Source organism: Saccopteryx bilineata, chromosome 5, assembly GCF_036850765.1.
Source record: "Saccopteryx bilineata isolate mSacBil1 chromosome 5, mSacBil1_pri_phased_curated, whole genome shotgun sequence".
Classification (NCBI taxonomy): Eukaryota; Metazoa; Chordata; class Mammalia; order Chiroptera; family Emballonuridae; genus Saccopteryx; species Saccopteryx bilineata.
The window spans coordinates 237968337-237991460 of NC_089494.1; the positions used below are offsets into that span (position 1 = coordinate 237968337).

Here is a 23124-nt window from a genome sequence, read left to right on the forward strand (position 1 = left end):
TAGAGTCACAGCATACCTGTATCAGAAATCTCCAAAATATGCCTTAGGAGCAAATGATGGGTGGCATTCAGTTATATTGCTTTTGCATGCACTGGGGTTGTGATGACCAGTGGTGATGACCAAGTTACTCTCTGCTTTTCTAAAGATAGCTCCAATTTGTCCAAAGGGACCCTTAGAATGGGCATCAACATTTCAAAATTTCTTTGACCTCTCTCATGTGCTCTTTGACCATTGTTGGTGTAAACACCCCCCCCCCACCTCTTAGTGCATAGGCAAGACTATGAATATAATAGGCTTTCACTCCCATGATTAGGTTATGTTATATGGCTATTGTGAAGAGATTTTGCAAATACAACTAAATTAATCAGTTAGATTTGAGTTAATCAAAAGAGAAATCGTCTTAAATGGGCTTGAACTAATCAGATGAGCCTTTTTAAAAGGTACTGGACTCTTCCAAAAGGAGAGGTTTAAAGTATGGGGGAGACTGTCCAGCTGGCTTTGAAGAAGGTCCTGCAGGTAGCCTCAAGGAGCTGAGAGTGGCCCCTGCTGAGAATCAGCAAGATAACAGGGACACCAGCCCTGCCATCAAAAGGAACTAAATTCTGTCAACACCATATATAACCTTGAAAGATGACTCTGACATCAGGGGAGAATGCAGCAGGCAGACAGACACCTTGATTTCAGTCTTGTTAAGTCACTGAGCAGAAGACCTAGCTATCCTGTGTCTGAATTCCTGCCCCACAGAAACTGTGAGCTAACCAATGTACATGGTGGGGCAAAAGTAGGTTTCCAGTTGTTCATATAGGAAATAATACAATAATCTATATAAATAAAAATGTAAATGTTCGGTTGTTCAAAATCTTAAACCGCCAAAAGTTCTTCACCGATTGCTTTGAAATTCTGAAATAATGCTGCATTCGAATACACGTGTGTTTTTATCCCAAAATGACATAGCCTTAGCTCTTGCGTCATCCAGAATAGCTGTGAATTTCTACCAGGTGGGAGAACTGCTCATTCTGTTTTGAAATTGCCATTGAACATGCAATTCATTGAAACTCCCATGTGCAACATTTCCAAAGCATCCGGCATGGGAAAAGTATTGCAGACATGCAAACTTATTGTTTGGGATGAATGCACAATGGCACAAAAAAAATTGCTTGAGGCTCTTGATCGATCATTGCAAGATTTGCGTGGAAACATCAGACCATTTGGGAACGCATTAATATTGCTTGCAGGAGATTTCAGGCAAACATTACCTGTAATTCCTCGATCGACACCAGCGGATGAAATAAATGCTTGCCTGAAATACTCTACTTTGTGGCGACATGTAAAGACGTTAAAACTAACTACAAATATGTATGTCCGGCTGCAAAACGATCGATCAGCTGAGATATTCTCAAGTCAATTGCTGGAAATTGGGAACAGAAAGGTGCCGGTTGATCTGACCTCAGGACGAATTTCATTGCCTCATAACTTCTGCAATTTAGTGACGTCAAAAGAAGAATTGGTTGAAAAAGTATTTCCCAATATTCAAACCAATTATAAGAATCATGATTGGCAGAGTGAATGAGCTATTCTTGTGGCCAAGAACAAAGATGTCTATGACAATCTTTGTTCTTAACAATATTATTCAGTCTAACATTCAAAGCGAGGCAGTCACATACAAATCCGTCAACACTGTTGTGGAAGCAGATGAAGCAGTTCATTATCCAACAGAATTTTTGAATTCACTCGATCTGCCAGGGATGCCACCGCACGTACTGCAATTGAAAATCGGCGTGCCGATTATCATGTTGCGAAATATCAACCAGCCAAAGCTTTGCAACAGCATGCGGCTTGCAGTAAAAAAATTAATGAGTAACGTTGTAGAAGCAACAATCTTGACAGGACCTTTCAAAGGTGAAGATGTCCTCATTCCTCGCATTCCTATGATTCCAACGGATATGCCATTTCGATTTAAGAGACTGCAGTTCCGAATTCAATTGGCGTTTGCAATCACCATTAACAAAGCTCAGGGCCAATCTTTAGAACTGTGCACTTTAGATCTACACACGGATTGCTTCTCACATGGACAATTATATGTTGCGTGTTCTAGACTCGGCAAACCAGACAATCTCTATATCTGCACAGACAGTAGAACAAAAAATATACTGTATACCCACAAGCATTGTGAAATTAAACATATTAGAAACATGCGCTTTCTCTTTTCTTTCTTTTTCCATTTAACCAGACTGAGCTACAGCAACGCATGGCCGGATACAGCTAGTGAATAAATAATAATACAAGAATAAACTGTTTCCCGTCCTTAAAGCTGTAAACTTACTTTTGCTCCACCCTGTCTGTGGTTTTAAGCATCTAAATTTGCAGTAATTTGTTACACAGCAAAAGAAATGCAAGTGCAAGAGGATGTGCCAAACACCATTCTGATATCTTCTAGGGCTAGGCCAATGTGCGAATGCCATACAATCTCAGAGACACCGTATCTCCACCAACCCTAACAGGGAAGGTGGCGACAGTGCTTGGCACAGTGATCGTGCTGGTTCGTGAGCAGTTAGCTCTCCAGGCTCTTCTGGGTCAATTACTCAGAGCTAGGTGAGAACCACCAGAATTTTTAAGTGTTTGAAACATTAATAAGATACAATATATATCATCTTCATGGTAACTTAGACACAGGGAAACTTCAAGAGCAACAATGAACACAAGCACAGGCTCCAGATTTAGACACTGACTTCTGATCAAGTCAAAAAGGTAAGTGTCCACCAGGATGAAACGAGCCTGCCACAGAAATAACACCCTGCTTTTCAAGCAGTAAGGCCACATCATCTACTGCAGTGGTTCTCAACCTGTGGGTCGTGACCCCGGCAAGGGTCGAACGACCAAAACACAGGGGTCGCCTAAAGCCATTGGAAATACATATTTTATTTAAAAATATATTGTAAGAACCGCTGATCTACTGGTTATACTTGAACTCATAACAGAACCCAGAGACTTTGCAGCACAGTCCCCTGAAACCAAGGTGGCACTAGGCTGTATATACGCAAAGGTCAGATTCCCACAAGATACCTAAGATGCTAGATAGTAAACTCAACAGACAAACTGTCAGTTATTGGATGGGAAACCTTGTACGGGTTCAGAGAAGCCTGAAGTCAGATGATGTGGCTGGGGTGTAACTGGGGACCGATGACAAACAATAGCAAACAGACCAACCACGGCAGAGCAGTTACATACAGGCAGGTGCCCTTGTAAGCATGCACAAGAAAACTCTGGGAACAGCTACCACAGGGCAATTGATTTCTATATTCACTGTGGAAGGAACTTATAGTTAACATTAAAGCATATCCTTTGTCTATAAAACAACCACCAGAAGCACTGAATTCATTATAAACCAGGGCAGCTCTGGACACCATTATAACCGGAAGCACCCAGAACACTTTACTTATGGCATGAATCATGAGGACAGCTGTAAATTTGGTCCCATACTATTCATTTTTCTATGACTTATCCCAATTTCAAAAACTTCCAGACTCCACACTTGTAGGTTTTGGTTCAGAAAGCTTGTCATTCCTAACTGATGCCAGTGGCAAGATCCACTTGTTAGCCAAACATTTTTCCTGGGAAGCATTATTCTCACTCTCATGAAGAGATCTGTCCTGTTCAAACAACAATACAGGCTTCTTTGCTTTAATTTGGTTAATTCTGCCATCTCTATACATAGTATCCACTGTATACATGGCCCCTTCTGTTGGGGACCGACAAGCCAACAGGGTTTTTGCAGTTTAGAATTTTGGGGGACAGAGGTGTGGGGAACTGGCTGTAAGCTGACAGTCTGCCCACCCCCTACCTCACTTGCCTGATTAAAGTTGTAAAAGGCTAAGCCCTTCCCCACACCTCCATGTTAGCTGATACTCATCCTACCCCCCATGTCTCCCGGAAAGACTGGAGGCAAGTTTCTTCTATCCTCTGTTTTGTGTAAAGTTAAGATGTTATGTTTGGTGGGGGTTTTCTGCACTTGGTAAAATTCTTAGGTTGCCTTGGAAATGTGATCAGAGATCTCACTGATTTCCTAATGGCCTCACTTTGCCCTATAATAAAGTAAGATGCAGTTTTTGGGCACGCTCTCTTCTTGCCAGCAGCAATTGTAGAGCCCTCCCAAACCCATTCTTTAATTCTTTAAGCGTATTTACTTAATTTTGCACTGTTCCCACTTGGGACCTGGAATTACTAGTTGCACTGGTTTGTGACACCTTTCAATTAGCATAGAGAAACATCTGCTCTCCAGGTTCTTGCCAGACAGGGTGACATTTACTATTGTCTACTGTAGGGGAGATAATCTATCCATTCTTCCAGGATGTCTAAATTTTATCAAATTAGATATCTGGTCCTTAAATTGTTTGTGACCATGGTTCATTGTAGTGGGACAAAAGACCTTCAGACCATTCTATCCCTCCTGGTTTAACAGTAGAGTGGACCAATGATGGCCCATCGTGAGATGCTCATGGCCATGAACTATATCTTGAAACACCGGAGTTAAATGATGTAAAAGTTATGTTACTTGTGGCTTCCCTATCCTGCTCCTCACTTTCTACCTTCCATATAAGATGCCTTTGCTAAATTATCTTAGGCATGTTGATGTTCTGTGCTCAGTTTTCATGAAATGTGGATATAAGAATGGATATATGAAAAGTATTTTGACAAATCTGAACTAATGAAGACATTGTCCATCATATAATCTCTTTCTATAAAAGCCAATATAAGAAATTGCATCAAAAAGTTTATACCAGGAAAGCAATAAATTTATCAAGGTAAACTAAGTTATATTTTATCATTCAGTGAGAAAGACTGGTAGCCACAGAGCTCAGAGTTAAGATCAATGCTCAATTACAGTAACTCTATTAGCCTTGGGATATATTTCATATATTTTATTTATCCTTCCTACCTGCCTAGTTTTTTCTATTTGTATTTCAATGCTCTGCCAATGAAGTGCCTTTTATGGATACCTCAAAAGTGCCTTTTACAGGTCCTTTTAGGGCAGGGGTCGGGAACCTATGACTCGTGAGCCAGATGTGACTCTTTTGATGGCTGCATCTGGCTCGCAGACAAATCTTTAATAAAAAAAAATAACATTAAAAATATAAAACATTCTCATGTATTCCAATCCTTTCATTTCCTACCTCTCATGTTCATGGTTGCGGGTAGCTAGAGCCAATCACAGCTGTCCTCTGGGACAACACCAAATTTTTATTGGATAATGCATAACGTACATGGTTGTTGTATGGCTCTCACGGAATTAAATTTTAAAATATGTGGCGTTCATGGCTCTCTCAGCCAAAAAGGTTCCTGACCCATTTTAGAGGGTAGGCAAGTTGTACGTTTTAAAACTTCAATTGGAATGCTAAGCACAAAGCTTTAACAATATATTTTTAAAAGCTCAAATCTTATATTTTAATTCTTAAATCTTATATATTTAAGTCAATATAATATAGTGGCTTTTATATAAAAAGTCATACTACTTGGTTCAAATCTCAACCCAGCTACTCCTGACTTCAGACAAGGTCTTTGCCTCCCTGAGATTCAGCTTCCTTTTCTCCAAAATGGAGAGGATTAGCATACCCCTTATAGGGTTATTTTAAGGAATAAATGTGTTACTATACATGAAGCGCTTAGGACAGTAAGCACTAAAAATGATTATCTGATGAGCTAATGTTAAACTGTCAGCACATGATATGATTAAACGATTGCATCCTATTAGGCTTCTGGACTTTACCCATTCAAATGCAAGATACAGTGCTTACCTACTGTGGCAGATGCTGATGAGAGCAGAGACTTGCCCCAGGAGCCCCAGCCTGCCCATCCCCCTCCACGTGGCAGGGAATCCACAGCCTGTAGAAAAACAGATTGGTCACAAGGTCAGCAATTCAGGTCATCCCCAAATTGAAAAACATGCATTGGTTTGAAACAAAGCGAAGTTTGTTTTTTTATCCCCACCAAGGGCCATAAAAGAATACACCAACCCCCACACACTGCAATATGTACTTTGAACCAAATTGATTCATAGTGGTGGTGGCTTCCGAGGGCTTGGCCTGAAGTGAGAAGGCAATCTGATGTTAACCAAGACCCAAATCTCCCTTTATCTGGAAGACAGAGACAGGGCTGTGTGTGTGTGTGTGTGTGTGTGTGTGTGCACACGTGCTGGGGTGGGGGTGGGGACTTAATAGATTAGGGTAAAGAGTGATTTGAAAAAGTTCAAAATAACTTTGGCTCATACAATTTTTATAGAACTAAACAATTTTACTCTTCAAGGTAGTTAACGTTCAAATCTTTGGGGTGGCAGGGGGGAGCTTTGGCATGGGTGATAGGCAGAGTGTCTGGAAGAACATCAATGAGTATGGAGATGGCAGCAACACCAGGTAACCATTTAAGGCAGACTCCTTTCAAAGTGTCCACTCCACTCACAATGACCCCTGTAACCGTGGATCTCCCTGTCCGTGGGCTTAGTAGATTCAAATTCTCTTGCTTAGGTATTCGAGTTGGGACGGAAAGACTGGCGCTTGAATGGAAGATGGAAACTTGGGCAATGTAGGGTGACCGTATTCTATCCACCGTGCAGACTAAGAATGAAGAGAAAGCAGAGTGAGCAGAACGAAGGAGAGTCATTCAGAGGAGCTGTCTGAGTTCCTGACTCCCTCTCAGCCCCCACTCCCTGGTCCTCTTCAAGGCTCTGCTGCCTTCCTGTCTTGGGTTCCAGGAGATTCCTGCATAACGAGTGAGTGCGTGGGTTTCTCTCCTCCTCCTCTCCACTGATATATCCCCAGAGCCAAGAAGAGCACATGGCATATAATGAGTGCTTAATTCATGTATATGTTCAATAAATAACTGAAATTTATCTGTCTTCTTGCACATCTTTTTTTTTTCTTTTAAGGTTTTATTTATTTATTTGTTTGTTTATTTTGCTTTTTTTTCTTTCTGAAGCTGGAAACAGGGAGAGACAGTCAGACAAACTCCCGCATGCGCCCGACCGGGATCCACCCGGCACGCCCACCATGGCGACGCTCTGCCCACCAGGGGGCGATGCTCTGCCATCCTGGGCGTCGCCATGTTGCGACCAGAGCCACTCTAGCGCCTGAGGCAGAGGCCACAGAGCCATCCCCAGCCCGGGCCATCTCTGCTCCAATGGAGCCTTGGCTGCGGGAGGGGAAGGGAGAGACAGAGGAAGGAGAGGGGGAGGGGTGGAGAAGCAAATGGGCGCTTCTTCTATGTGCCCCGGCCGGGAATCGAACCCGGATCCTCCGCACGCTAGGCCGACGCTCTACCGCTGAGCTAACCGGCCAGGGCTAAGGGTTTACTTATTGCTTTTAGAGAGAGGAGAGAAAGAGAAAGGCGGAGGGAAGGAGTGGGAAGCATCGACTCATAGGTACTTGCTTGTCTTATGTGCCTTGACTGGGCAGGCACAGGGTTTCGAACCAGCAGCCTCAGCATTCCAGGTTGATGCCACCACAGGTCAGGCTCATCTATTTTCTTAAGTGTGCAATAGTTTTTATTATCTGTAACTGATTAGTTCTGGTCCAATTAGTAAAACCATGGCTTTCTCTTAATGTCTAGGAATACATTCTAGAAAATGAGGCAAGAACATAATTAGGTGTTGGAGAATCACAGCTCTTTCACTCCAAAAAAAGAAAAGAAAAAGTAGTTAAGAAGGAAGTGAAAACTTCCTACCAAGCCTGTAGATTCTATAACTTTTGACCCAAGGCTGGTCCAGCAATGATCTCCAACCCCCCTGCCCCTGCCGCCGGCCACTCTTGCAGATAAGAGCGGACATGTGAAACAGTTCTAAACTAGTGAGATCTAACTGGGAGAGTTTTGCTTTCATAATAAATCATACAGTTATGGCTAGCGCCAGCTCTTTCCCCTCCCTCTTTCCCACTCTGAATGTGGACACAGTGCTTGAAACAGAAGCAGCCATTTTTGCTGCCAAGGGAGAAAGGCCAGGGAATCCCCAACACTGGTCCGGGCACTGCTGAGCCACTAAACCACTGTAAGTAGCTGCCATCTCCGTTCTTTCTGTTAATTAAGAAAAAAATTGCTATTTTATAAGCTATTACAAGTTGGATTTTAGTTACTTGCACCCAAATTTATTCCTAACGGATTCATCTAGTAAATATCAAACACCAGCCGTTAATGGAGACGACTGGTCAAAAGAAGAGGTTATGAAATTAAATTGCTTGGGTTTGACTCCAGGCTCTGCCATTTTGGGCAACGAGTTACTCAAGTCCTGTAAGCCATTGTTTACTTTATTACAAAACACAAGGTATGGTATTATAAGCACTGTAAGAATAAGAATCAATAGCCTCAGAGGTTTATTGCAAAGATAAGAAAAAAAATCATTCATATAAAGCTGTGAGCATAGTCCCTGGCACTTAATAAATACTTCATAAGTGTTAACTAGTAATAATAACAACAATAAACTATTTTTTAACACCAAGAAGTAAAAAGCTTTGAAAGTTGGCTGACATTTTTTTTTTCTGCTGGAAACAATGAGAAGCCTGTTAACATGAATGGAAGTACTCATGATTCATGACTGTAAGCTTTCATTTTCAGTGTCTATATTGATTTACTTCGCTTCGGTGATGGAAGCCAATGGCAATTTTATACCATCATGAAGACAGATGTAAGCTGATGATTAGTATCATGCTTTTATGGGAAAAATCACTACCTATGTGATTATGGAGAGTTAATACACTTAATGGTGACAGCTTCTGACTCAACTTTATAATACTTAATGTGTTCTGACAGCTGGTAATTGACTAGCAAATGGAAATAAGTGTGAAATGAATCTAGAACTTTTTGCAGTATAAGTGACAACTTCAATTGCTTTATTAATAAAAACTCCTTTGACATTGAGCTGTGACCTCCTGATCAGCTACAGAGAATATTTATCAGTGGCAAGTATTCAAATGACTAAATGTGCACATATAATATAAAAATTATATAAAATAAATGTTCAACATGAATAATAAATATATCTCCTTAGGAGGACTGTCTCCACTTTAATTGGCTTGGTCACATACTTATGAGACTATAAAGTAGGCGGAATGGATCTACTCAGAACTTCCATTATCAAATACGGTTATTTTAAAGCTTTTTCTCATCCTCATGCCATATAACCCCCACTTCCTTTATCAGATAGGTTCACATCCTATTTTACAGAGAAAATAAAGTCATTGGATGAGAATTCTTTAAACTTCCTACCTCCTCCCCATAAAATCTCAGAAGAATGACATCATCTTATAAGCAAATCAGATTTGGTTTGATGAAGAAGAATTCCCAAAACTCAAATGGAGGGCATTTAAACTTGTATAACCATTGTGTAGTCCTAAGAACATGAAAGAATGAAAGATACCACTAAGTTTGAAGTTCTTTAAATAGAAAAGACATTTATATATCTAGCGTCTTACATAAAGATCTTTCAATAGGAAATACATCTATTTGTTTTAGGCTATAAAGTTCCATGGTATTATTAGATAGCAAAACATGTACGAATTTTAGATTCCATAGAATTCAAAGGTCTTTAATATTTAGACCGAAAATAAATGAATCTGTCTTAAAGATCAAAGATCAACCTGGTTGTCTTATTTTCTTGTGTAGATCAAGAATCAGGTACTGTGCATAATACATGTTTATGGGAGTGAGTGATGAGAACTGTGACATCAAACCCTTTTTAAGTTTTGGAACACATGACATAGCTTCTCCAAAAAGAGACTCAGTGTGACCTCTGGGAGGAGGTGAATTGCTCTGGATGCCTGCAACTCTGTCAAAATATTTGCTTGAAAATGGCCTCAGTTATTTCCAGGTAATTTTCGTCCTCTGTGAATATGGATCACACAACTCTGAGAAGACTTAAAATTAAACATAGAAAGGTTTAAAACAGAAAGTCAAGCTGTTGATACTTTTGTGCATATTTGGTCTTTTTGTACTACTAAGGTTTAAAGAATTTGACTGATAAGAACATCATTTCTTTCTTTTTTTTTTTGTATTTTTCTGAAGTTGGGAATGGGGAGAGACAGTCAGACAGACTCCCGCATGCGCCCGACCGGGATCCACCCGGCACGCCCACCAGGGGTGAAGCTCTGCCCACCAGGGGGCGATGCTCTGCCCCTCTGGGGCCTCGCTCTGCCACAACCAGAGCCACTCTAGCGCCTGGGGCAGAGGCCAAGGAGCCATCCCCAGCCCCCGGGCCATCTTTGCTCCAATGGAGCCTTGGTTATGGGAGGGGAAGAGAGAGACAGAGAGGAAGGAGAGGGGGAGGGGTGGAGAAGCAAATGGGCGCTTCTCCTATGTGCCCTGGCCGGGAATCGAACCCGGGTCCCCTGCATGCCAGGCCGACGCTCTACCGCTGAACCAACCGGCCAGGGCGAGAACATCAATTCTTGAAAACCAACTAAAATAAATTATCAGACTTCTAATTTTAAGTTGAAATCTTCCTTGCATATTATTATAACATCTAAAAGGTCTTCAGGTCTACTCTATGATCGTAATTCATTTATAACATTTCTTATGTGCTTAGCAAGGTTTTGTTTAAGTAGATAAATGAGATACTTAAAAAAGAAATACAACATATTAAATTTATAGTTGCTGTTTAAAAATATTTAAACATGTTTAAATTGGTAAAAAGGAACAGGCATTAATCAAAAGCCCCTTGAAAGTGTTCAATTTTGCTAAATTTCTAAATAAAAATTTGTGAGATGAATATACAGCCTAGTGAGAAATAAAATTCTAAATTAGTGACCTTAATAAATTGAACACTAATTGTATAATCCCAATTAAATCTGGGTAGTCCTTTTTATGCACAAAACCATATTGGCTTACACCAAAAACCCATCTAAACACAGATTAAATGTTACTGCACCTCCACTGACAATTCTTTCCTTTTTTGCAATATTATGGAAGTATATCTTCCTTTTAGCTACAATTATCACCCCCACCAGACTCCTCTGGGCCTGGGTAGGTTGGTTTTTCCCTTTTCTCCTGACTTTTCAATCTTTCTCTGCAGGCCATTTTCTATATTTAATCATACTCCCAATTTTTCTGTCTTAAAATCAACAAATAAAAATCACAATAACAAACCGTTTCTTTCAAACGTAATCTTGTGTTTTGCTCCACATCTTTCTTCTTTGCCTCCTAGAAAAGATAGCTCCCTTCTGTATCTACTCCCTCTTCATTCCTCCACCCACCAGTAACTCTCCCATGGCCACTACTTCATGAAACCCTTCTCATCAAGGTCAAAGCCATTGACTCATTTTATTTCTTGACTTCTTCATAGCATCTGAAGCTTAACCCCCCCCCCCCCCCCCCACCATTCTTAAAATACTCTATGCTCACTGCTTCCCTGTTCTATTTCTGACTCGGACTTTTTTGGTCCATTCTTTAGTATTATGATTTCAGTCCACTTTGGAAAGTTTCCACATGCATACTGTGACATTACGGGGGCTCCTTAGATTAAATTACAATCTAAGTGCTGCCAACACTCAAATTAAATATGCACTTCTATTGTCTGATGCTCTGCTAATCAGGATACTGAATTGCAGAAACAGGTTTTAACTGGTAAACATGGTAGACTATTAACTAGCATTCTGAATATCTGAAAGGGGTTCCAGATGGTGAAATTAAAAGTATTTGAGGTTTGTAGCTGATTAAATATATTTTAGAGAGTCTTCCTTTACATGAATAGGGTATAAGAAAGGTGGTTGCCCTGTGCCAAGTGGTCTCCTATCAAGTTCTAAGTTCTGGGGAATTCTGGTTTCTAGATGCCAATTATAAGGAAAGAAAACCCTGCCTCTAAAATTCTAGGCATTTGCCTTAAGTAAACCTTTCACTCAGGATGGTGGTCAAAGCACCTCAAAGGATGGAACAATAAAATGGTCTCATGAACAATTTATTTTTTTTGGTATTTTTCTGAAGTGAGAAGCAGGGAGGCAGAGAGACAGACTCCCACATGTGCACTACTGGGATCCACCCGGCATGCCCACCAAGTGGTGATGCTCAGCCCATCTGGGGCGTTGCTCTGTTGCAGCCGGAACCATTCTAGTGCCATGGAGCTGTCCTCAGTGCCTGGGGCCAACTTTGCTCCAATGGAGCCTGGGCTGCAGAAGAAAAAGAGAGAGATAGCGAGGAAGGAGAGAGAGAAGGGTGGAGAAGCAGATGGGCACTTCTCTTGTGTTCCCTGACCGGGAATTGAACCCGGAACTTCCACACACTGGGCTGACACTCTACCGCTGAGCCATAAGCCAACCAGCCATGGCTCACCATCTCAATTTCTTTGTTGGCTCTCATGACCTGTCAGAAAGAATCTAAGAACTGTGTATGACCAAGTTGGCTTAGAAATAGGAGCCTTCTAAGGCCAAGCCACTGATTTCTGTTCTTCTTTCATTATTATTATTATTATTATTATTATTATAATATAACAGCTGGGCAACTTGACACATTCCCATTACTAAATAATATCCAAGTACTCATGGCCTCCAGATCTCTCTCTCTCCTGGACTCTAGACCATTATAGCCAACTGCTCATAAAACCTCTTCACTTATATGTCCCATGGCATGTTCAATACTGAACTCACCATCTTCTCTCTTCTTAATCTCACCAATCCTCTGACTCGCATTAGTGTTAGCATTAGTGTTCCCAAGCATTGGTCCGCAGATTGACTGCAAAAGTAGCAGCTGGGAGAACTTAAAAATAGAGTCTTGTCTTCTACTGTGATCTTTTAGATTACAGTGTAGAGTTCAGGAATCTGAATTTTAACAAACTTCCCAGGTGATTCCAACACACCACCAGATTTGGGAAGCACTGCCCTATATGGCCAATTGGCACCAGCATCCACCTGGTTGCTTGTTGAGTGCCATCATGTAGAGCAAGTTTAAAAAGGGAAATAATCAGAATTGGAGCAAACTCTACTCACTCACTGAAGAGGCAACAGTCTGCTACCAGCATGTCTTGGCCTATGTTCCCTCTTCACTGCCTCCTTCAATAGCAATTTTATGACTTAAACACCATTCTTTTCCTTTTCTAGGGAGAGAACTACCAGAGGTGATCTATGTTTTCCTTAGAGAGTACTTTCTGAAATTCTTTACCTTCATAATTATCCTATGCATTGGTGTTGAACAGTAGAAATGACTTTTTTTTTTTACTCTGGGTCACATTTCTTGGTGTTAAGAATTAGGAACGGCCTGACTGGTGGTGATGCAGTGGATAGAGCATCGACCTGGGATGCTGAGGTCCTAGGTTGAAACCCTGAAGTCGCCAGCTTGAGCAAGGGCTCAGCAGCTTGAGTATGAGGTCACTGGCTTGAGAGTGGGGTCATAGACATGATTTCATAGGTCACTGGCTTGAGCAAGGGGTCACTGGATCAGCTGGAGCCTCCAGGTCAAGGCACATATGAGAAAGCAGTCAATGAACAACTAAAGTGATGCAACTACAGGTTGATGTATCTCATCTCTCTCCCTTCTTGTCTCTCTCTCTCAAAAAAAAAATAGATCTTAGGGACATTTGATCTAGATGGGATCTTTTAGGGGGCAATGGACTAGTGTATAATAATATAATATCTCTGGGAATAAATATCACTCCTGATTGGCATCCAAGAAAACCATCTCTGAATTGAGGCTGAAGACTTCCCTGACTCCTTAAAACTGATTTAAATGTTCCATCTAAGGCTTCCCTTGTGCCTGTCCTACCTAGTACTACAGAACATGCTCTTCAATTGCTGTATACAACACTGCCCTCTCCAACTAGACTGTGGGCATTCTGAAGACAGGTGCATGACTCAGATTTCCGGACATAACACATGGTGTCATGGAACTGATAGAGGACTTCAAGAATCTTGTCCAACACATCTCATGAGGATTCCTGCAGGAAGCCTTAACTCAATGGCGTCTAGTCTGCACATCAGAATGGATGAGAAAGAGAAGGGGCGCCAGAGATGAGATCGCTTCTCTGAGTGCATAAACTGGGAGTGGTGTGACCCCTCAAGGCACAGGCCTATGGAGTGGCTGCCAGGGCCACCGGCCTCTCCCTCTTCTCTAGGCCCCTTCTGGTCACATCACCCTCCCTGCTGCATTGTGGCCGCTGTGCTGACTCTGGCAAAGGTGAAGCTAATACTGTGAATTTTTAGGGACCCCCATACCCAAAGTAACTATGCAGATACAAACCATTTTTAGAAAGATATACACATTGAAGCACAGTATTACAAAATCTAGTGTATCCTAGAAGACGCTGTCTTATAATTTCTCAAAGGCTATTCTACCAGTGTTTTGTGTGGTTTTTTTAAGCAGGCTTTTTCCCATAGAAGTTTTTGAAATGGGATGATGAGATGCTTTTAGACTCAGAGATACCTTGGATAAAATAGGCTTTCTAATTTGGCTGTTTTCCTATAAGACCTGCCATGCTTCAGGGCCTGTGCTCAAGATCCAAATAGTCAATTTGTAAATGAACTTTTGATTCAAGATATTTTTTTTGCAGCGTTCAGCCTCTTCTGGATCAGAAAAAGAATTGCCTTTCATCACTGCAAGACGACTTGTTGTACGTGTCCAACAAAGGGCAAACAGAATAGAGCAAGTGAACAATACTTGAAAATGAGCCACAAAACCGACTTCTAATATTAACTTAAGATAAAAGGTTACCAAAAGAGAGAGTAGAAACTCCTTTTCTGGCAATCCTTAAAAAGAGACTAAATTTTCAACTACCTAGAAGGGTTTAAACATGACCTGGATGAAAGTGATACCCTTCCAACTAGCCCTATCAGCTTTCTGCCTTTCTTAGAACAAACATGCTCACAGGTGTTGCTCCCACACCTTGGTTCTAGCTCAGCTGCTGGGGGCAATACCACCCACATACACCCAGAGCCGTGGTCCTAATTCTGTGGCCAATATTTGCATTTCCGTCCCGATACTGTTATAATACTTCAGTATGAGGAAATGCTCACCTTTACGAAGTCCTTGGAAGCTGAAAGTGGTGTGCAGGGAGAGGAGGGGGGTATCTCTGCCTGCCAGCTCATCCTTGTAGCATCAAGGAGGTTTATAAAGTGCTTTCAAAAGCAGGATCTATTCTCTTAGCTCAAACAATTTAAGAAGGCAGATGTATAGCAGCCTACAGACTTTTTATTGTGCTACCTTTATTAACAATCTTATTATAATTATTAGAAGTCTGAAATTGAAATGTATAACCTAGGCATCAGGAGAATATACATTTTGGATTAGTGGAACTTGTGTAGTTTCTTTAAACCATCTCAGGTCAGAATGGTGGGGCTAAGGTATATTTTTCCTAATGGACAAAGGTATTTATTAACAGTAGCACTTGTAATAAAAATTGGGAACCAATGCTCCCCACAACAGAGGGATAGTGTGGAGTGAAAACAGGTTTCAGAGTCAGGTGTATAGGTTTTTTTAGGTATAAGAAATCAATATGATCCTATGGGTTCTGTTTCCATGGAGAGCCCAGACTAGCACAGACCTCGGCCTCAGTATGTTTTAAAGCTTCCCAGGGGTTGAAATGTTCAGCTAGAGTCGGGAACCTCTGGTCTCGGAGTTCCGAATCCCCGACGGCGAAACAAAATTGTGCGTTTATGTTGACCATATCTGATCCTAACTCCCAGTTGACATCCTTGTAAAATAACTGTTTGGTTTTCTTTAAACATCTCCAGTCATGGAAAACACCCTCCTTCCCGAGAAAGCCCATCTCTGTCTTAGAACAGTTCTAAGGAAACTAAGAAACTGATTTTGGGGGACTGGGTGAGAAAGGTCAGGGAATTGAGAAGAACAGATTGGCAGTTACAAAACAGTCACATAAAGTAAAATACAGGGGTGAGAGTAATATTGTAAAAACCATGTATGATATCAGGTGGGTACTGAAAATATCGGGAGGGGGGACACTTTGTAAATTGTATGATTGTCTAACCACTATGCTGTACACCTGAAACTAATACAGAATAATACTGAATGTAAACTGTAATTGAAAAATTAAAAAAAATTTTAACAGTTGATTTTGAATAAAAGAATTATAAAACATTAGTCAGAAGGATATCTAGTGGTCTCCATGTACAAATTTTTCATTTTATGGAGGAAAAAAAGGAGGCACAGAGAAATTAGGTGTCTTGCCCAAATTAACAGACTTACTGATAAGTTGTAGGATGAGAGCCCAGGCCCTCGGTCTCCTGTTGAGTTCACCTCCCTCACAGCATGCAGCAGAGTCCCTTCGAGGAGGTGACCCGAGGTGGCATGCTCCCAGACAAGCCGGGCTGGGGCTGGCTGAGGGACGCCCAGCTCCCGGACGAGCCGGGCTGGGGCTGGCTGAGGGACGCCCAGCTCCCGGACGAGCCGGGCTGGGGCTGGCTGAGGGACGCCCAGCTCCCGGACGAGCCGGGCTGGGGCTGGCTGAGGGACGCCCAGCTCCCGGACGAGCCGGGCTGGGGCTGGCTGAGGGACGCCCAGCTCCGGGACGAGCCGGGCTGGGGCTGGCTGAGGGACGCCCAGCTCCCCAGCCTGTACCGTCGGTCCAGAGGGCAGGACTGGAGGAGAGCTGCCCGCCTCTCCTGTCATGCCGTGCGCCTCCCCATCCCCGCCAGTCCCCGCATGGATGGAGGACGGAGGTGAGATGCCCACAAAACCCAGCTCAATGGCTGTGTAGGTGTGGCACGAGGTACCACATGGGAAGACAGTCGTCTATCTTTTCCTCCAGAGAGACAGATGCAGGCACAGAACCTATTCTGCCTCTGGTCCCCTGGAAGGCGGGAAGGTGTATGATGATAACAAAGTATCCAAATGTCTAATATCTCCACAGTGGATTTGTACATGTGCATTCAAATATAAGTGACGTCAAAGAAACACTGACCTGTTTAGGGTGGAATCAGGTGCATTAATAATTTGGGCTCATGTTCAACACTACATTATTTTCCATTTTACTCCTGAGTAGCTTAATATCTTACTGGGTTGTTTAAAATCTCTCGCTTTGTCGATAAACTGAGGTTAATAATATTCCAGCTTAGCACCTCAAAGAACTGTAGTATGGAGTGAATGACATACATATAAAGTGGCTAGCGGGCCCTGGCCGGTTGGCTCAGTGGTAGAGCGTCGGCCTGGCGTGAAAGTCCCGGGTTCGACTCCCGGCCAGGGCACACAGGAGAAGCGCCCATCTGCTTCTCCACCCCTCTCCCTCTCCTTCCTCTCTGTCTCTCTCTTCCCCTCCTGCAGCGAGGCTCCAATGGAGCAAAGATGGCCCGGGCGCTGGGGATGGCTCCTTGGCCTCTGCCCCAGGCGCTGGAGTGGCTCTGGTTGCAAAAGAGCAACGCCCCGGAGGGGCAGAGCGTCGCCCCCTGGTGGGTGTGCCGGGTGGATCCTGGTCGGGCGCATGCGGGAGTCTGTCTGACTGTCTCTCCCCGTTTCCAGCTTCAGAAAAATACCCCCCAAAAAATAATAAATAAATAAAAATAAATAAAGTGGCTAGCGGGAGTGCCTGGCACAGAGGGTGTACCTAATTATTGGTGGCTGTTATTATTATTAACACAATTACCAAAATACAGATATTATAATGACCAACTATTCTCATATATGCCTTTTCTCATCACACAACACATTTTTGATGACAGGGGTGATATCACAGTGTATTCTGAACCTCCATCCCCCACCCGCAGGGCGTGGCACAAATCTGTGTGCCTGGTTGGTATCAGTAAGAACTTAGGTTGAACTGAATCGAATGCACCACTCCTACCAGACTATTCTGTTCTTTCAGAGGTATTTCGGATCCAAGTTCCGCCTCCAGGCTGACGGCATCAATGCATTCGGCAAGCGCATCTCCAGCCACTGCTCCATTGCGGGGGGGCTCCCCCGGACTGGTGTCTTCAGGATGCCCAGGGTGCCCCGTCTCTGCACCTTCAACAGCTGCATTTTCATGCACATCTGCTTTGGGGTCAGCAAGTGTTGGCTCATTGGAAATCATAGTTGAATCACAGTGCCCTTCTGCATCTTCAGGTAAAGAATCAGTATTGGGCATCTCGGTTATTTCTCCTTTGTCTTCAGTGGCTACAGTGTCACCGGCATCATCAGACATTTTATTATCTGTCAAAAGGATAACAAATAAAAACCTTCTGCTTTAATCTGAATTGTTAAACTTTCATTCAAATCTCTGGATAATTAAATTAACACATTGTTGACCGGCAATTTTCTGAGGAAGTTATCTCATGTCACCGGCTCTTTTTTTGGAATTGAGTATAAAAGTGAAACAATCTAAATAAACTTCAGTATACTTTATTTATACATAATGAATTTAAATGAAACTTTGTACATATCTGCTACATATTATATTTTATACATATTATATATTTTAGTAATCTTTTTGGTGTGGTATACTGTATAGCAATCATCTACATGTAAAGGTACACAACATGTTTTACAAAATATATCTGGTTTCGCTGCGCTTTCCTTTTGAAACACCCACTTTCCACGTTCTAGTTGGATTGAACACGACGAAGAAAGATTTTACAATATCCTTGATATGTACGTTCAAACTGCGAGTGGTTAGAAGAGAATCCAAGTTTAGATGGCTCGACACTGTGACTATTTTTGTTTACCGTACCTTCGATTTTGCTGTCTCACGCCTGGAGGAGTGGGAAGAAAAGGAGGCTGCACGAGAATATAGAACGGTGTGCTGTTTTTCGAACTTCAACCCTCAGGGCAAAGAGTCACTAATACAATAATCCTATATTACCCTGAGTTTCAAAAATTGAAATAGCTAATGGAAGTGCAAACATGAGTTAACTTGTGAGCAGTCAACAATGTATTAAGGCTGCTGGGGTAGAATGTTTTTAACCAATAAGTAACTTTATGTAACCTTTGGGTAGACTGAATCAATATTCCAAAGATATTCATATTCTAATTCCTGGAATCTGTAAATATTACTTTATACGGCAAAAAGAACTTTGCAGGTGTGATCAAATTAAGAATCTTTTTTTTTTTTCTTTTTTTTACAGAGACAGAGACAGAGTCAGAGAGAGGAATAGACAGGGACAGACTGACAGGAACAGAGATGAGAAGCATCAATCATTAGTTTTTCATTGCGCATTGTGACACCTTAGTTGTTCATTGATTGCTTTCTCATATGTGCCTTGACCGCGGGCCTTCAGCAGACCGAGAAACCCCTTGCTCGAGCCAGCGACCTTGGGTCCAAGCTGGTGAGCTTTTGCTCAAACCAGATGAGCCCGCGCTCAAGCTGGCAACTTTGGAATCTCGAACCTGAGTTCTTGGCATCCCAGTCTGACGGTCTATCCACTGCACCATCGCCTGGTCAGGCAAATTAAGGATCTTAAAATGGGGAGATTATCTTGGATTATCTGTGTGGGTCCTAAATGAAGTCCCAAGTGTCCTTATTAGAGAGGCAGAGGGAGATTTGATAACCAAAGAGGAAAAGGTGATGTGATGACAGATGCAGAGATTGTAGATTGGAGTGATGCACTTTGAAGACCAAGAAGGGGGCCACAAACCAAGGAATACAGGTGACTACCAGAAGCTGAAAATATTGAAGAAACCGTTCTCCTTTCAGGAGATTACCGGCCCTACCAACACTCTGACATTAGCTCAATGAAACTGATTTTTGACTTCTGACCTCAGAACTGTAAGAGAATATAAATTTGTGTTGCTATAATCCACTAAGGTTGTGATAATTTGTTACAGCAGCAATAGGAAACTAATAAAACCTACACTGCTAGCTTTAACCTTTCATGGATCTCGTGCTTGGTATGTAGGGATATGCATATGGTAACCAGGAGCACCATTCGTTTCTGTGAAATTATTTATTTAGTATGACTTTATTAATTATATTTGTAGCAATAAAGAGAATAAGCATAGAAAATCTCTAAGAACTTATCAAAAGATACTTGACATTTAGCTATGCCATGTTGTCAGAGATTCACACTGAGAAAGAGGCACACATACACATAAGTGTGCTTTGTTGGGTACCAGCTGTTGAAGGCCTGGGCTCTGCTTGGACTACAGTTTGGACAGGGATACACGAGGATAAAATGGGAAGCAGAGAAGTGATGTATTAAGCCAAATGAGGAATGTAGCCCTTATGAAACAACCTACAAAGCAGAAAACTCATTATCACATATATATGATATAAAACAGTGCTGTTCAACAGAACTTTCTGTGATGATGAAAATGTTTTATATCTGCACTGTCCACTGTGGTAGCTAACAGCCACATGTGGCTGTTGAGAATGTGAAATGTGGCTAGTTTTAATTTTATTTAATAAATTTTAAAGTTTATTTAGTTTTAAATAATTTAAAATTAACTTTACATTGGTATAAATGGCTAGTGGCTACCTTACTGGAGAGCACAGATCTAGAGGCTAGTTCAAGACAATTATTTTTAGATAAAATGAACACAGTGTTCTCACTACACAAGAAGCCAAGTGTCAGGCCAATCCATAGGTATTTTTGTTGACCTCGGTGTTTACCAATTGGTCAAATCTCATGTTGCTCTTAAAACCATGTATGTCAAAAGCTATTTAACATACTGGCCACCTGGTGGTACAGACTTAGAAAGAACTCAAGTGCACACACTAACCCACTCGTTCCCTCAAATAGCTGTTGTCTGGCTATTTCCTTTTCCTGCTACATTCTCCCCCTTGTCAATCACATTCCTGTTTTATATCACTTTCTTGTTGTGAGTCTCAAATGTCTACCTCCAGTCCATAGGGACAGAAAGTAAATTAGTGGTTTCCAGAGGCTGAAGGGAAGGCGAATGAGGAGTGACTGCTAATGGGCTCAGATTTCTATCTCGAGTGATGAAAATGGTCTAAAGTTAGATAGCGATAATGGTTGTACAATGGTGTGAATATACTAAAAACCACTGAACTGTATACTTCGAAAGTGAATTTTGCAGTATGTGAATTTTATGGTATATAAATTACATCTTAATATACTAAGTATATATATATACATATATATATATATATACACTATCTAGTGTTATATCTTAATAATGCTGTTATAAAGAAACTCGACCTCTGGATAAGTAGTTCTAATGGCCGGTTGGACATCTCTTACTGTCCAAAGGAAATCTGTTGTCTTACTATTAACACCACGTCTTCTTCTTAACTTTTGTGTGTCAAAAGTCTGTGTGGCACTCAGACTTCCTCAATTACCTAGGCTATTCAAGGTTGGAGATGGTCTGTCAATGAGTGTGGTTGATGCCTAGTTGAAACAGTAAAGAACGATACAAGGCCACTGTGCAGAAAAGGATAGTTCTTGTGGTTCATGGGAGGGGAGCGGGACTGAAAAAGGGTACTTGAAAAGCTGTCATCATTTGGAAACATAAAATCTTTGTGAAAACCGTGTCAGGACTGGCTTAGGATGGAGGTTGGCAAACTATAGCTTGCTGGTTAAATCTTGCCCTCCATCTGTTTTGGTAAATAAAGTTTTATTGGAACACAGACACACTCATTTGTTTATGTACTGTCTGTGGCTTCTCTGGCACTGCAACAACAGAGTTGAATAGTTGTGACAGAGACCATATGGTCCACAGTCACAAAGACTAGAATATTTCCTATCTGGCCCTATACAGAAAACGTATAGTGTACTGACTGATGGCCTAAGGACACTGTTTGATTGTCATGGCCTAAAGAGTTCTCTGTCCTGATTTATCCTATCCTCAATGGGGTCCTAGCGGCAGGGGTATAGAATGGTTCTATGAGTAAATGATGCTGAGACATCACTTTTATACCATTTTTGGTTCATCAATAGCTGGTCATAGACACTGTAAGGTAATTTGAAAGATCTTTGTAAGATAATTTGAAAATCCTTATTATTAATTAGGATTATTAAGAAGCTCCAAACTATTTCAATTTTCCATAAGCAGGAACATAAACCTGGCTGTGATAGACGTTCGTGGGAAAATAAAAAGCATGATGGATACTTTGTTGTGTCTGCTTTGCCCTAAATGTGTTATGATACCATTCATAATACTAAAATACTTCAGCACACACCAAGTGACAGGTGTGTGGGTTGTCATTACCACCTGGTGGTGGCTGGTTAACATCTGAAGTGCCCTATTCAGGAACATGCTCTCCAGAGGTCTTTAGTTAGCATTTCAATATCTGTAATTGAGAGTCCACCTCTTGAGAGGGTTCAACTTTCACCCTCTCAGACAGGTACTCCGGGGTGTGCTAATTAACAGAAGGGATCCTAGAAATCATTTTCACTGATGAAATGGCGATGGGACTTAAGGTATGTGGGCTGGCAAGAAATAATGTACAGGTTCTTTCTGCCCTTCCATTACCAGGGCATTAGACATTGAGCCCAGCAGCTATCTGAGAGCAGAATTTTTCTTGTTTTCCTAGCTGACTGCAGGAGAACACCAAAACCTGAAGCTGATAAGGTGACCAGAGTCCTCCCCAGAGGCCTAAAAGGACAGAGACAGGACTCATCAACCTCACAGGAACAAGCCATCATATAACTGAACCCAGCTGCTAGTATACCTGCAATTGAGCAGCAGAACTCTGGCGAGAATTTCGTGGTAATATCCCTTGGTAGGGAGGTTTCCCTGGGAGGAAACCTACAGCCGCCACCCCAAAGAGCCTTAGGCCAGTTCACCTTGATTCTAGAAAAACCGCTGCAGCAAAACCTCTCTTCTCTGTGGCTGGTCTGCCTTCAACCAGCAACACGAAGCCACTGCTTCAGAAATATCCAAGAAGTTGGCTCTATGGTGTTGAACTAATACTGCTAAAAAATACTTAGGGATAACTTATAGATTTCAGAAAGACTACATTTTTACATCTGTTTATAGCAGGGGTCCCCAAACTTTTTACACAGGGAGCCAGTTCACAGTCCCTCAGACCATTGGAGGGCTGGACTATAAAAAAAAACTGAATAAATCCCTATGCACACTGCATATATCTTATTTTAAAGTAAAAAAACAAAACGGGAACAAATACAATATTTAAAATAAAGAACAAGTAAATTTAAATCAACAAACTGGGCCCTGGCTGGTTGGCTCAGTGGTAGAGCATTGGCCTGGCATGCAGAAGTCCTGGGTTCGATTCCCGGCCAGGGCACACAGGAGAAGCGCCCATCTGCTTCTCCACCC

General features: G+C 41.9%; 1 protein-coding gene across 3 annotated transcripts in view; it reads right to left on the reverse strand.

Annotated features, from left to right (window-relative positions):
• The window catches only part of FAM114A1 (family with sequence similarity 114 member A1), a 69292-nt gene that overhangs the window by 42200 nt on the left and 3968 nt on the right, over positions 1–23124 (reverse strand). For all 3 annotated transcript variants that reach the window (XM_066280040.1, XM_066280041.1, XM_066280042.1), the window contains exons 2-3: positions 17753–18099; positions 5793–5880 (exon numbers count right to left, since the gene is read on the reverse strand). In XM_066280040.1, coding sequence (XP_066136137.1) covers positions 5793–5880; positions 17753–18091 — 427 coding nt within the window. In that variant the 5' untranslated portion in view covers positions 18092–18099. The remainder of the gene's footprint in view (positions 1–5792; positions 5881–17752; positions 18100–23124) is intronic.